The sequence below is a fragment of the Trachurus trachurus genome, assembly GCF_905171665.1.
Source record: "Trachurus trachurus genome assembly, chromosome: 4".
NCBI classification, from domain to species: Eukaryota; Metazoa; Chordata; class Actinopteri; order Carangiformes; family Carangidae; genus Trachurus; species Trachurus trachurus.
Window position 1 is genome coordinate 14,486,123 of NC_139898.1, and position 16,775 is coordinate 14,502,897.

General features: G+C 43.2%; 1 protein-coding gene across 1 annotated transcript in view; it reads right to left on the reverse strand.

Annotated features, from left to right (window-relative positions):
* Window positions 1–16,775, reverse strand: part of glis1b (GLIS family zinc finger 1b) — a gene marked incomplete at both ends in the record, with an annotated part of 68,258 nt that overhangs the window by 232 nt on the left and 51,251 nt on the right. Inside the window, 6 exons of the mRNA XM_083970097.1 lie at window positions 8–248; window positions 463–509; window positions 1,017–1,168; window positions 9,025–9,199; window positions 13,250–13,391; window positions 16,419–16,529. Of these exons, the coding sequence (XP_083826223.1) occupies window positions 8–248; window positions 463–509; window positions 1,017–1,168; window positions 9,025–9,199; window positions 13,250–13,391; window positions 16,419–16,529 (868 nt within the window). The remainder of the gene's footprint in view (window positions 1–7; window positions 249–462; window positions 510–1,016; window positions 1,169–9,024; window positions 9,200–13,249; window positions 13,392–16,418; window positions 16,530–16,775) is intronic.

A 16,775-nucleotide genomic window follows, 5' to 3' on the forward strand; every position in this document is an offset into this window, starting at 1 on the left:
CGCTCACCTGCAGAGCCAGTGTTGCTATTCGACATGTGGAAGCCATTGTGCTGATGGGAAGTGTAGGCGTGAGAATCTCCCGGGATGTGGACACCGCCGACCGTCTGCTCCATCCTGTAGGAGTCTCCGAAATGGAAGCAGCTCTGAAAGCTGCCTTGGTATTCTAGGAAATGAGGGAGGATGTTGAGGAGTGGGGGAGAGAGAGGGGAGAAAAATAGAAGCCAGACTTGATCAACTGCCACCAACGTCTATGGGTGATTGTTTCCAAGGTCAGTAAGCGTCCGCTCCATCCGGCTGCAGCTGAATGTGGATCTGAAATTATGACAACGCTATATTTGTGCTGGTGCTAACTGTGCCAGCCCCATAGTATGTAACATTTATCCCCATCGTCTCAGTTTGTACTCAGAATCGACCGCAGGAGTCACGATAATGGGAAAGCAGCCTTTCCTGGAGCGCTTTTACGCAACTCCCCGACCACAGCGCGGTTACAGAGACGTCCATGTGTAGATCTTTACAGGGAAAACAGTGTTTAAGGCATTAGGAAAAAGGCTCTGGAGTGACAGCTGAGCCTGCCAATGTCAGGGCGCTGAGAGACAGCTGAATACATGAGCCAGCATTTTGTTGGCTAATTCAGTGCAGGGAAAAGGCTTCCGGCATGTGGTTTTCCCCACTCTGTTTCTACGTCTCTAATCTCTTTGTGTCCTAAAAATGCTCTGACGGAGCCACAAGGCAGTATCGCCGCTGTAAGAGACAACTTCCTCTCACCGAGGCCTTTCATGTGGCTTTGGTGGTACAGTACGAGTTTGAAAAAAGGACACTGGGGTGTTCAGATCTAAAGTGTTTTCAAGTGTTGTGGCAATGCAAGTTCTCTCGACTTAGGACGTTTTTGCTGATTCACCTGTCACAGGATTTAAGGACAGTTGAATTCAAACGCCGACGAACATTTTCAAATTCAATCCAAAACAGATTTCCTCAGACAAGTTAGATCCAGACAGATGTGTCTGGGTCTGTCTTACCGTCGCTGGCAGGCTGATGGTGGTGATAGTGAGAGTAGGGCTTTTGGTGAGGGTGAACATGCTGTTTCTCCAGCGGAGGAGGGGGAGGGGGAGGGGGAGGAGGTGGCGTCCCTGTTCCCTTCATCCCAGGAGACAGGAGGGGACCCGACACCCTGGAGGAGAAACGGAAAGGGAGGGTGAGATGATACAGTTTAAAAACTCTCAGACTATCAGTGAAGAAGAAGCAGAAGCAGACGAAGGAGAAGAAGAAAAAACAGTCCAAGCGTGTGGAACCTTGGGCTCCCCACACATAATCGTCCTCCTACCACATATTATGAACTTAAATCAACAAACAGCAGAGTGTGCATTCAAGTGAAACCACCCTCCCCTCCTGCTCTCTCTCTCACACACGCACACAGCCCACCATTGCAGGGCTTTGTGGCCTGAAGAGAAGAAAGCACAATCATGTTTACATTCACAACGTCTGAGAGAAGGAATATTCAGATTACATGTTTGTGACTTTGTGGATTTGAACAGCCTGGAGAACAACTGAGGTTTTCATGTTGCCCTATTTTTTGTGTGCATATCAATCACCTTGCGGATGGTTTTGGGTATCACTTGGACATTTGAGACAGCTGTGGGCAAATCACATGACCGGGAAATAATCTTCAACTTGACAACACTGTCCCAGAGAAGGGTGATGTCTAAATGGAGCAAATTGTCTTTAAACTTCCTCCGTCTCAACTTTGAAAGAGCCTCAGTGTGTGCAGGGGGAAAAAAACCACAGTCTGGAGATCAAAGGCGTCATAGCAAATGGTGAAATACTACAATCGTAGCAGCTGATAGTAATTCTGCCACTTAGCGTCACAGCTGAACCGGTTCACGCTCAAAGCCACAGAGGGAAACGTGTACGCTCTAGCGGCAGTCCATGCTGAGCTTGTGCAGAAGCTCTCATCAGCATCTTGCAGCAAGTTCTGCCTAACATCACATCATCTAACAGGAAAAGTATGCTGCTATCATGATGGATGTTTTGTAGAATTACATCATGAATTTTCTAAATAAACTTTGTAGAAACATTAGCAGAACTGCCAAACCTCTCTCAGATATACCTTACTGTATTTTAAATGAGGTAAATAAGCTTCCTGAGTCACATTGAAGCAAAGGTCAGAACTGCAGCCTTACTGGATCGCATGGAGTAATGTTTCCGTCAACACTTAAAACACAGTAAAAGTCTGAATTGAATCACTATGAACTAAGAGTGTGACCTTTTAGAAATACTCCTATTCTAGTTCATGCCAAGAGTTGAATGAGAAAATTGATACCACTCACATGTCTGTACAACCAATGTGAGACCAGAGCCAGGAGACAGTTAGTTTAGTTTAACACCGGCTGTAAACAGGAGGAAACCGCCTGGCTCTGCCCAAAAATTAAAAAAAACAAATCAAAATCAGCAACCACTTAAGATCTCATTTATTCTGTCAAAAATAAAAATAAAATAACACGTAAAACTGACAGGTTGTATGGAAGTACTGTGTATTAATCAGATATTGTATTTACTTAAGTCAAAACCAGCTGTTGCTGTTTCTCTCCATAGTTTCATATTTATTGTGGAGTGTGGCATCAATCTTCTTCTCAAGCTAAGAGCAGACATATTTATCAAAATGTCAAACTGCTCCTTTAACTTACAGACCACGGCAGCACAAGCTCAAGCAGGCAGAGAGAGATTTTCAATGTGTGTCTTGTTAAGCCTTCATAAGATCATAGTGATAACTTTACCCAGAAATAAGAACCACGTCTGGTATTTATTCAGACACTTAAATGTTAAATGTGAAATTTAACAAGAAACTCAAAATGACCAACAATTTAATGACTTAACGTTGCACATTTGACATTAACTTAATGAAACAGCAATCTGGTGAAAAATCCAGACTGATAGCCAACAGAGCTGCTTTTAAAAACAGTGCTGGCCAATCACCGCCCCCCCCTCCCAAAATATTCAGCAGCTACTTACTACCTTCTCATGACTGCATATCAGGAATGCCAACACATAAACTGCTGCTGTGTTACTATGTGGAAGCATATGGTTTGCACTAAGCGCTATATGAATGTGATGACAGAGTGTTGCTGGAGGCGGCCGAGCCCTCAGATGACTGCTCGCTGCTGGCCTGGCTGGAGCCTGCTGTATGACCTACTGCTCCATGCATGAGGTGCGACCCACCCCGGCACTCGGTAGCTCAAAGTGGCTTCATGTATGGCACATGTGTAGAGCAGGGAGCGGCCGATAAAGGGAGATAGTAAATGATGTCAAATGAAAATGAAGAACGTTGCAAAACCTATGCTAAATTTAATTTACATTATGCTTACACGTGTATACACAATCTTCAGGCCCCTTATGTTGTTGCTTGTATCATAGAAGATCAACATACATCTCTTTATCATGTACTTTTTAATAGCCTCAGTAAAGAGATGCTCATGTTTTTGCTTCTGTGTGTCTGAATCTTATGCCATGAAAATTGTGATAGATCTTGAGCCAGTGAACATAAGAGTATATATATTGGCAGTAATCTGGGAATTCCATCGTACTAATAACAAGTGGTGTGAAGTAACTATGTAACTCCACTTTACTGGGTTTTTCACCTTTCTATTCCAATTCAGGGGAAATACAGTACTTTTTACTATTCACTTGACAACTATAAGAGGTTACATTAGAAGTTTTACATACAAACAAATGAGCAGCTATTAAAATGCGGTGATTTTCTTAACAATAAGATATCAAATAACACAATGCAGTACAGATTTTAACTATACTTACTTTTTATGTTTTTCGTACATTTTGCAATCAATAGTTATTGTACAGTACGTATTTGTTTCCCAAATAAAACTAAGAACAGACAAATGATAATCAAGTAATATCCTCATATGATATTGCAACTCGCTTAAGTTAAAGATCTGAGCACTTTCTGCATTGTTAATAGCTTTGATACAAACTAAAGCAGGGACTTTCCAAACTCCAAGGGTCTACAGGATTAGCCAATCAAAACAACTTAAAGCTGAGGTGATAGCTCCAGTGCCTTTGGAGGTTACAACAAATTAGGGGGTGTGTGGGTGAGGGGTGGGGTTCCACTCTGAGACCCTTCATGTCATTTTGAAAATGTTCATGCAGGTATCAGATTTAAGTGCTTAACTGTGACTCTCTAAGTGACTTTACTTGAACTCCGTGTCCGACAGAACTGAGGAAGCTTGTGTGACACCTTGTGTTAGCCCGGCTCCGGAGAAGCTAGCCGTTAGAAGCGAGCGTGGCTAATCCATGGGCTGGCACCGGCCCAGTGCGTGGCCATGTGTTCCTGCAGAGAGCAGCATTCCCCCAGGAGCTGCTGTCAGCACAACCTCAGGAAACAGTTATACTGTTCATATTTTTACGAGCTGCCTCTATGTGCAGCTAAAGTGAATCATAAGCTAATCACTGCCAGCTGCCCCCGGCCCTGCTTTCGCTAGTCCTCTAGCTGGCTAGCTACTCAAGCTTGAGGTATGATGGGAATCTTTCATATGCTACATTAATCTCCCCTCTGATATTCATCTTCACTGACCATCCTGCTCTACTCCAGTTTGTCCAGACAGCCCACCCACTCCTGCTCTGCTACAGTCAGAGTGATCTGACCATTGACCTGTTGATTCCTGCAGGTAGATTCAGAGGGGATTTTGAGGTGCGGCTATCCGTTTTTCTAAATACAGAGAAGGTCAAAAGTTTAGAGAACAGGGAGAGAAATGTAAAATATTCACTACCACTATGACGTCAACTTTATCCTGCAGTATATTGTGTCGGGGAGGAATCTTAATGTGAGGTGGTTTCAAAGGGAATGAGGGGATACATGTTTTATGAGACCTCACCCTTTGCGTACTCTTGTGGACAATAGCTCAATGACTTCGACTTGAGTGATTCAGTGAATTTTTCTGTGAGCTGATGTTCATGGCTAAACTCCAGCCCAACAACAACAAAGGAGATGAAAAGGCCGCTCCGACCTGGACCGTCTGCTGCTGCTGCTGCTCCCAAACCATACAAGTCCAGACAAAATGACTCGCATTCAGGTATGTGGGCATCAATGTCTCCACTGAAGTGGAGCTCGGATCCAGCAACGCCACGGCTGAGAAAGTGCCTTCGCAGTCTTGGCCGACTGTATTGAAAAGCATGATGGGATATGGAAAGAAAACCTGAAGATTCATGAGCAGTCCTGCCCTGCTCCTCGTTCGTCTTCCTTCACCTGCAGCTAACTGTCCCACTAGGGAGCAGGGATCAGACCCTGTCCTGTACAGATCCTATATTCTCCACAAACACCCTCCGCCTGCCCTCTCATCTCCCCCCTCTGTAGCCGGCCGTTAAGCCCCGCTGATGGATGACAGGGGCTTCTTTGGCGCAGGTCGGTGGGAACACTTCTGGTTCTGGTTAGCAGGCTAAAGCTGTGCTTGAGAGACAGACTGCAGCATCCTGGCTAAAGCTAAGCTAAAGCTAAGCCAGCCCCGCAGGCCCCAGTGTGAAGAGCACAGCCAGGGCTCATGATATTTTTGGGGCCCTGGAAACTCTCTTTTAGTCCCAGAAAGATAACTGCCCCAAACAAAAAAGGATCCATCCTTAATCACCAGCCTACTTGGAGGAATTTCGACAGTAAATCATCCAAATTTTTTCTTTTTGAGTTAACTGTTTGCGCAGACGGGTTAATTGAGGACTACGCGTTATTAACTGAAGACCACCAAATTATTGAGTGACCACACGCTGCCTCAAAAATGTTTTTGTTTGGGTTGTGAGATTGACACTCATTTTCCGGATCGCTGGAGAATGATAATGGCTGGAAGACAGACAGTGTGGAGTTACGAGCCGTGAACGTCTCCCTTCAGGGCAGGAACTCTTAATGTAGCTCTGTGCCGCCACTCGTAATTCAATTAACCTGTGTCAATCACTGCCAAGGTATCAAACCGGCTCAGTATTTATAATATTTGCAGAGGGGCTCTTATATCAATACTCAGGTAAAGGCAGTAGAGTCTCCCTGCTGCAATTATATAACCACATATGGCCGAAGCAGTGAATGACAACATTTACCACCCATCTCTCTGTGAGCACAGGCCACCACAGTCGAACAGCCGTCTCTATTAGAGAGGCCATTACACACACACACACACACGCGCACACACTCACTCCGATCGCACTGATCACCAGATGTATTTTAACTGGCATATTTTAATATTAGCCTCAGAAAAATGACACTGGTATTTACTAAGTAAAAGGACTCTAAATGGCCCATTTGAGCCAGAGTAAACACATTTAGCTATGAGGTCAGAGGCTGCCACACTAGAGGCAGGTTAGTTTGATAATTTTGTCAAAATGTTTAATGTCCTGCTAAACCGTTTGGGAAAAACAAGTGTGGCGCTGATATTGACTTTGGCAGCAGCCTGTATACTCAAGGCTTTAAACATGTAAATCAAATGCTCCATCTTCAGGCAAATGTAAGTAGACGTTTTATGCCCAGCTAGTTGTACTGTAGGTCCTGCAACAACTCGCTTTTTGACTCACCCCGCCCTCCTTATATATACGGTATGATGAACAGATAGAGCAGTGCAGTATGTGTGTGCGTGCATTCATGAGCCCTTTCGGGTCAAACATCTTGATTCGATGAAATCTGTAAATTTGGAAATTGCTGCAATTTCAGTGCAGTGTTGTCACAAGTATGAAGGGGCTTAAGGTAGGGAAGCAAAGATATACATGAACAAGGGAGATGACTGGCTTAATGGGCACTTAAGTTACATATGAGGAAAAAGGGATTCTCAGTGTGCTACACACACACACACACACACACACACACAGAGTTCAGATGTTCCTCATCAAGCACCCAGAGGAACAGACCCACGTCTCACTTCCAATATGTCCCCCTGCCTGTGTAACCGCCGTTACAGCATCCCCTACTCAGGTCCTTTTCACTTTCCATTTCTCTCCCCACACAGGTAATTGTGCATGCTGCTGAGAAAGAGGCACTGAAACCGCACGGTAATTTCAACAACGTTCTCCTGCTTTCAAGGCCTGAAACAACACATCACCTTCCAGATGCTTCCAGGCCGACCTGACGTCTGTGAGCGGGCGCTCGGACGTTTACATCCACACGGCTCGACCGCGCCGGGCCCTGCTGCACTGTTTGTGCTGGAAGTCGAGCGGTCTGCTGTGCCTCACACCCCAATCACATGCAATCATGTGTGTTTCCTGGATTACTATATGTAAACTCATCTCACTCACACACATTCCCACAAACAGAGACACACATGAGTACAAATGCATGTGCGGCTCTTAGAATAAGAAAGCCATCAAACCTTATTGTGTCATACGCCTGTGGTGTATATACTTGAATAAAATGTGTATATACATGCACAGACACCCAAAGAGCAGACCGCAGAGTTAAAGAAAAGCATGTTTACGTAACATGATCACTTTTGTAACACAGGGTTTATGATGCATGATTCCATCCACTCTTTCTCAATGTTATTAAACTGTAAAAGACTGTTTTCCTTCACTACCTCCCTGGTTTTCGGCACATTGTTTAGTACAGTACACACTGTGCCTGCTGACGACACTTGGGCTCTGTAACTCTGCTCTGCTGGCTCTCTGGGGAAATCATCGGCACTAATAGGAACCATTCTGTGCCTCTCACGCACACACACACGCACACACAACATGCACACACACACACACACACACACACACACACCGGAGAAACAACCAAGATGCACGAAAAGAGCTGTCCATCCCTGCTGAAGTGTCGTCGAGCAAGGCAGTCACACACCCGTGAGCTGCACATTTTCTACACACTCTTTTATACTGTTGGCATCTGATATAAGAACAGCCTTGTAAAAATGTGTGTTCAGTTGAGTTAATTAATGTAATCTCGTCACAGTCAATTGAGCGCAAATGCATTTTCTTCTTTGCCAAGATGTAGCAATACTGGCAACACTTACTAAATATTACAAAGTATCCCCAGATGTACTTATTTTCTGAATTATCTAGAGATGCATCGTCTTCTGAGATGGTATAATCTAATTCAGTTTGTTTTATGAGCCATAAACAGATCCAGTGTCTAATGCTGCACAATATATAATGGTCTATACAACGAGAGCGCCTACGGTAGATTTGTATTATATGACTTGTTTCGTAACACTTTTGTTTTTCTGTTGATTCTTGATCTTTGAGGGTGAAACACCTCGCAACACAAACATCAGAGGATGACACCATCGCGCTGCTTTGACAGTTTACCGTCATTTAAGTTTGAATCATGTCCAGCCAAGCGGTTTGGTCATCACGCTGATGCTATCGTATCCAGTAGAGATGGGGGACCTTATGAACACTGATCAGAAATAGAGCTGGTGATGTGTCCTGTTGACCCTGTGGTGACCAGCACAGCCCCTCTTCCCCCGAGGCATGTCTTAGGGGTTGTAGAGTTGAGTTTGTTTCCAGTAACGCAGCCAAATGGGTTTGTCAGCACGACCAAAAGGCTTAACCTAACATGAGCTAAGTGGGTTCACCCTGCGGTTCGTCCTGGATTCAGGACAAAGAATAGGTGAAAAACAACGGAAACAAATGCTGAAGAGTGTGATCATAATGATAACATCGGGATGATGCTTAGTAGAGGGAGAACGTTTGTGCTTCGCTGAGGTTTTGATCTTGTGTGTATTTGTGAGGATCCACATTCAGACTGGTGTATGAGAGAGTTCATGTGCTTCATGATTCATCTTTGTCCACTGAGTCTTTACTCATGATCTTACCTCACATATCTGAATCTACTGCCGAACAACTGTGACAAAGCCTTACATGACTGTTCGCAGAGTTTTCCACTAACTAATCAGGAAATTTACCAGATTTCATGTTTATTTTACTGCCCCGGTGACACATTTCTAATTTTCCCACCCTTACTAATAACATAAAGTTTTCTTAGTGTGGGCTAAGTATGACACAACATCTGAATCCATCCATCCAACGCGTCCATGACGGACTCACCCGTCTCTCGTGCCATCCATGGCAGTCAGCGGGGACAGGTGATGAGGGCTGCCGAGGTCCCTCTCCAGTCTGTGTTGCCGTGGCGGCAGGTCAGTGGCGGAGCCGGGGTTGGGGTTGGGGGAGAGCAGCTCCACTGAGGCACTGTGATGGGGGGTGCTGGAGCCAGTGTACAGGCCTGAAATACAAACAAAGCTAATTCAGTAAATGTGCCAAATAAACCCAAGGGCCCTGGGTTCCATCTTTGCTTTGAGCGAATTAGAAGCTCTTTCATGGTAACAGGGTTTTGTTTTGACAACCCTCATCCAATCAGAGAGCTTTGTAAAATAAAATGTTCTGTGTTTGCGCTGTCTGTAATTTAGGGTACATTGTTTGCGCTGCCACAGGGATTGGCCTTGTTTGTCCTTTAAGCTGTTTGCTCTTATTACACAATAATAAACTAAAATGTTGCATATGTTTGAACAGGATCTTTGAACAAGGGCATTTAAAAGAGGGAATAAGGTTACCGGATAGCCTCTGTTTTGTATGTGTTGGTGTGCCATGGTTATTATTATTAAAGTACATGCAGACATATATATAACCGAGCATTTAGAATATGTTTCAGAGTGTGCCCATCTACTGTAAGCATTCAGGTAACTCTACGACTCTATCCCATTATGTCCGATATGTTTTTCACTATTCAATCACTGATTTTTAAATTACATGTGATTAATGTTTTGTTGACGCATCAGTCTGTAGGGGGCCATTATTTTCTACTGATGCTGGCTGCTTTTTTGCCAGCTTTTTCTACTGTTTCAAGCTGCGAATTATAATCCTTTTTTCCCCTAAAATGCCCTGAAAACCAGGGCTGCAACTAATGATTGTCATTAGTGATTCATGTTTTATTTGTTTTAAGTTTTTAAAGAAATATGCTCGTCCCATAGCTGCCAAAGCCCAAATGGACATTGTTTTGTCCAAACAACATTTCAAAAACAAAATGTATTGATTTTCTAACGATTTAACAGAAAAAAAAGTCATAAATCTCAACATTAGAGCAGTTTGAACTAGTGAATTTACCACTTTGGCTCTACTTGGACATTTCCTTCTGTGAGTATGCTGCAATGTTTCTGATCCGTCAGCCCCATACTTTGAATTTTCCAGTGGTTTAGTTCCATTAACATTTAAAAATGTTGTTCCAGAGGGAAATAATAGTACAAGTCAAGAACTAGATGTCACCATGAGAAACTGAACTGGGGAGTAAGTTGTTCTCACAACACAGTAAATCTCTCCTCTCCATCTTTCTGTTGCGTTTATCACCTGATTTCTTTCCCAGCATGCACGAGCGCTCTCACTGTCTGGTGCCGTTAACCAGCAACGAGAGGGAAAGACAGGAAGAGATGAAAGGAGGAGAGGAGATCGGTGCTTCTGGTTTTGCTGTTTCCAGGTCCAGCTGTTTTCAAATGGAAGCATGCCGAGGCCCTGATCTGACAGCACTCTGAAATGGTTACAAACTTGATTCATTACCCCCCAAATCATCAGTCACAGACCTTAAATGTTTTCCCCTTTAGCCCCAACATCTGCTACCAGAGCGGCAAAACAGTCGACAAATAATGGCTGTGATTGCCTCAATTTCATCGCTAGTTCCTTGCAGAGTGAGACAGAGAGGAGCTGATGGAAGTCCTTAAGAGTTAGTGGAGGATTATGCTCTGCCGTGTAAAGGCTGCTGGGTGAGATCAGACAGAAAGGTATGTGTGAGAAGGACATGGAGAGGTATATAAGCCACTCAGCATAACTGCAGGAACGTGTAAACCCGCGCACTAAAACTAGGATGAGTCCTTCCTCTGGTTAATCAGTGAACACTCTAATTATGCTCAATAAAACAGAATGGGGCTTCTCATAAGTCTCACTGCAGCCGTGTGAATAAGAGCAGACTTATAACCAGCGAACAGGAAAACAAGTTCAGCTCTGACTGGAAGCATGAGTCATTTTCTGCTCCACAAGTGTTAATGATGGGATAGCTGCCCACTTTGTTCCACCTCTCCCATGCATCCTATTGGCCCCAGAACAAAGCAAAACTCATGTAAATGCAGATCCTGAATGCCAACCTGCGACATCTTTGCTGGCCTCGCATAACACCGCATCCTCGAGCGCTTTGGCATCGGCTCGTGAGAGAGCTCCTCGGGGCTTTAAACCATTTAAAACAAGAGAGCAAGCAACATCCACTCAGACACAGAGGGAGGCCGAGGGTAAAAAGCCAAGACTCAGAGGCCCGGTTCGACATTCAAAGACAAGTTGAGCGTTCACAGTCGTCAAACGGTGCGCAGAGTTCCAGCAACAATAACAGAAAGCAACAGGGAGGCTGGACAGGCTACAGGAAGAAAACAAGGACAGATGTGTCCATAAACTGAAGAAGCTGCGGGGCATCTTTCTTGTCTTTAAGATTGTTATAATCTATTTATCTCTCTCTTGTTCCCAATCCAGTGCCGTGTTGACTTTTGGTGACGGTCGAATTCATCAATTAGAAAAATGGACGTTTTAAAGGCCACATGTGATGAAGTAAAAGTTTCCGCTTGAAGCTGTTGCTAATGGTTTTTGCAGTCTTTGCATGACAAGATGACAGGTTAACGTGATATGGTTATGAAATACAAACCAAACAAACAAAAGTGCTAGGTTGTAACACTTAAAACTTAAATAGCCCGGTACGGTCCAGCCACTAAAATGTTAATATAAAATGTGTATAAGCAATTACAGATAAATTATAGTGGTGTAATTTGTTTATATTTGACCAAAGGCGTCGTAAGTATGATTTTTACTGCCTGAAAGTACAAAATGACCATAATACATCTGCAGGAATGTTGACATGGCTGTTGATTACCACCAATGACTCTGTGATTGCTTTGCCAGGTGTCGTGATTTCTGGCGGTCAGACCTCACTTGCTGGCTTGTTCTTCTGTTTTGGAACAAATACTCCCTGGCCATTGGTTTTTGGAGAAACAACCAGACTCTTGCTCTCACATTCTGAATTGCACAACCATAAAGAATAACGCTACTACTGGTGTCGTATGACATGTTGTGTTCAAGTCTAAAAGCCAGCGATTAGGAAGTATTGTTAGAACATTTTTCGGTTGAATTTGTGTAGTAATCAACTTACGCCCTGGCATAAACGTTACATGTGGAAGGTGCACTGAGATAGAGGGAGACTTGAAACCTATGTTTTTGTTACTCACAGAGGAGCAGTATTGGATTACTTATAGTTATAAAATGTAACTTTTCCACATTAAAATTGTCTAAAAACAATTCGACCTATGTCATGTGTTTTTTTGCGGTGTGTACTCACATCCCAGATGTTCCCAGCAATTCTCAAACCTGAGAAATGTGTGACTTATACATGGTCATGGTCCGTTTCATTTGGTCGCCTGTGAATGACGTCATGTGCATGCGTCACTTTTGCCGTTGCCCGCCAGAAGCTCAACATTGACTTTTATCCAGTTTTAAGACACATTTTTAAGATTCAACTGTGTATTTTAACCAGATGAAGTATTTCAGTCAGGTTCTCAAGTTACTAGAGAAAAAAAAAGCGCTGTTGAACAACTCAACTCCCAGCCGCTCGCTCTGAAATGTCCTGTGCTCGTTGAACTGCGTCGGTGAATCAGTGCTTTTTAATGTCACTGCTTTATTCTGCCAGTTTTAATCCCCTCGTCTGTTAGTTCAGAACTAAAGGACAATTCTGTGGATAATTCAGCGTCTGGTGAAAACCTCCATCAATCAATTGATAGAAAGGTTAGCAGCCATCGAAGGTTTAAGTCCTTAGCAGCGGGAAAGACTTATTTTCAATGATAAACTGTTTTATTCAATCTTTTACCAGTTATAATCACAGGGTCTGTTTAACTTGGAGAGGAGGAGACCTCCGTGGATAATTTGGCTTCAGGTAAAAACCTCTTAAATTAACAACAGTGAAGTTATCCAAACTGGGAGGAGCTGATTACATTGGTGGTGAAAGCACCGACTTCCATGGTCCAACGCAACTTCACAACCTCTTTGGTCATTAATAATAATAATAATAATGATGATGATAATACATTTTATTTGGAGGCGCCTTTCAAGTCACCCAAGGTCACCTTACAAAAAAGAAACGCAAGCATAGAAAGATCATTGTTTGACTGAGATGCCTAAGGGCTGAAGTTAAATATTGTGTCTTTAATGCTTCCCTGAGGTTACATCATCAGGGTGTTGGATGACTTCTGCGTACCTGTGAAGATGTCTTGGCCCAGCCCGGGAGAGCGACCATCCTTGCCGTTGTAGAGGTGCTGCGAGGATGTGGAGCTCTGAAGGTGCTGCATGGACAAACAGTCACTCAGGACGTCCTGCTCCAGGTGAGGGCAGGGCCGAAGCTGTCAGTAACAAAGGTTAGAAAATGTGAAATTAATTTATTTTAAGAAATTATGTTAGGTAATTCAAATTCAAAAACCTTTATTAATCCACAGGGGGTCATTAAAAGCACATAGGCAGCAGCAGCAGCAGCAGCATCAATATAGTGGTTGTGCAAGGTTACACAACCACAGAGCAAAACACGGCTTCAAGTTTTGTCTATTTGTAGCTTGGACCCTGTGTGGTGTGTGCGCTTTCTCTTTCTGCAATAATGTGATTGTCGTGTTAATTTGAAACAGTAACTCAGCAAATGAGAATACATTGTCAGTCAGGGGGAACCAGAGGAGAGATCATAAGCTCCTCTTTGAGTCATTCGCTGGCCTTGGACATTATGAGTAAGTGATCCCTGTACCAACTCGGAGCCAATGCGAGATTGCTTCTGTTTCTCTCGCTGCCAACAGTAATGGGGGCAACTGAAGACACATTTCAGCTTTGGAGTCGATCACACGCCACGCAGAAGAAACCTAAACCTGAGGAAACTTGTGTCCGCTGGAGAAATGGGACATCTGCCTTATGGATCAGTGGAACAGCTGACCTCCTGTTGTATACATCAGTGGATTTCACTGTAATAAAACATTACAGCTGCCGAGGAACACACCAGGACTGTACTAACAACCGCATCTCGCTCTGTCCTCGGGAGACTCACCTTCAAAGATTCAGAAAAGCCAAAACAGGGATCAGGACAGAACGATAGCTAATAATCTGAAGTGTGCAGAAAAGAAGTCATTTTAAAGAGTGTGAAATGAAACATGATCAGTCAGTATTACAGTAAGATACTGACTGGAGACAAGGGGAATCTACCAGTAAGGTATCTGGCATCTGCTTTAGCCCCAGTGTTGGATGAGCACTCATGGAAAAACAATAGCAGTGGACTCGATCTGCTCAGTATAGTACATTTACTACTCATCTGTGAGTTAAAGGTTAAGCCTGGTTTCCTACTGTCGACAAATCCCATGAACTCAAGACCAAAACCAAAAATAAGTCAATCCCAAGTATAGCTCACCCCAGTGAGCTTTAATTCTCCATTGTTGTCCACAAACTGATCCAGCTGCAACGTTACGCTTACTAATATGTTCTTTATTTATAGTGAACAACTAAGCAACTATGCTAACATTATTTGGTAATTTGTGTATTACTGGCAGAACATTATGTATATATAATGAACATATTAAATTATCTCTTTTACCCCTCACTCTAGTTGTCCTACCCTTTTAACTCTAGCAAGCTAATGTTACCTCTGTCCACTGGTTCACTTAGCTATGTAACACTAACTTGTCAAAACTAATTCCTTTGTGAGAAACTATTTATTTGGCTTTGCTGTGTTATTATTCATTTGTGTAATATGTTATTTTACAAAGAAAACATATCCAGTTTTAATTCAGTAATGTGTAAAACACTTGTGAGTTTGAACTCCAGAACATCGAGTTCATCTGGCTCTGAAGTTCAGTTCATCATAAAATCAAAGTATGAACTAATTGCAGATGAAGTTTTATTTTCATCATCATGCTGTGATATCAATTATCTTGCCTAATACATATTTTTCAGCGGGGTGTATAATAGTACGAAGTGATAACTTTATGATGCCAAGAGGCATAAAAACCTGGCGCGGCTGCTCCGAGCCGTTTGGATCTGAGCAAGTCAAGTGTGACGCTGAAAGAAAACGCTCCAGTTACACATGACTACGGTCAGTGCCGTCAGCCGAGCGTTTCTCTCTCTGTCATCATTCCAACACTTTCAGTGAGTGTGTCTTTCTCCCTATGTCTGCCTGTCTGTCCATATATCCACTAATCCAGCTTTTGTTATTCCATGAAAATCAATTCCACATTTTGATTTTGCGGCCGTGCACTGTGGGTGGAAACATTCTTCGCCATTATCACGACAATCTACTTTACCCCTTCGGTTTTAATTCCCATTGACTTCCCATCGACAGCGGTGAATCAAGTGGACAGATAACAACTTAATCCGTGCGTGACTTCCATCTTCTAAGACCTTCTGCCCTCTTGGCCACTGACATCACAAATAATGGCACTTGTCAACACGCTGGCATCATCCAGATTATGATTTCACAAGTTATGATTGGAAGCTGTGCGTCAGTAAATGTGTACGTGTCCTCCTGGGAAAGCGTTATGAATGCCCTGCAAAACATTCATCACGCGTAATTGGGGCTCTGTTTTCCCCACAGCGACACTCCTAACAGTTTTTCTCCAGGCCTGCTCCAAGAGTGGAGTCAGAGCATTTGTTTGACATTTGTCCATAACATCTGGCCACTGGGGTATTCTACACTACAGCTTATTAACAATGCTACAAGTACACATGTGTTTCCCTTTACGATGCTAAGCAAAGGAACACATCATCCAGCCTGCCACTATCCAGCCCCTTCCACAACAATGAGCCCTTTCTCTCTGTTATTTACCCGCTTCCAGTCAGGGGAAAGAATGGGCTTTTGACCATGAACACGATGAAATGTGGTCAAACCCGATCTATTGTTGGGGAAACGATTCACAGAGACACCCCTCTAGTCCGCCCCCAGCTTCCCAACCCCTAAATTAAAGCAACTAGTTAGATCTGTGGATAATACAGATCAGACCAGGGCGGATTACATAAAGTGGTCTGTTTCTAAAAACCTGCAGCCCTACCGTATTGACTTGAATCAGTCCATCCTGGAAGATTACCAAGAAAAAGATACACAGTAGCTCTAAAGCAGAGTATACTGGAGCAGCTGTGTTGTAGCCTACACAGGCAAAGCCATCCATACATACTGTAGAGTTATTTTTGTAAAAAAAAAAAAAAAAAAAAGATAACAGATAATGTTCATTTTAAAAAAATTAAATAAAACTTGACTTAATTTTACTCGACTTGAGTTTAGGTCTTTCATTTGCTTTTAAACAACATAATCATATGGTGATTTTAATTATTTCATGGCCTCATGCCTTTTTCTTACTACTTGACAACCTCAAGTGTTTTCATGACTCTCCTCTTAAATATCTTACCTTTCTACGCACCTGTTGCTCTTTGGCTGAGTGGATCTTGACGTGTTTGCGCAGGGAGCTGGGATCGGTGTAACGCTTGGTACAGCCAGGGATCTGACATGCATATGGTTTCTACGAGAGGAGAGAACATTTCACATCAGTAATAAAAAGTGAAATACACTTGAGTTAGCTTTACTGTCAGAAAAAAACAAACAGCAACAGAGGGGGAAAAAAAGCAGGGCAGCTATTTAAAGAAGACGGCACAGGAACTGAAAAATTAAGGAGCGAAATCAATACACAGTGAGTTTGAAATGTGTTGAATTAAAGGCAAAGATAAGGTCCTACCTTTCGGGCTGAGAAACACACATAATTCGAAGT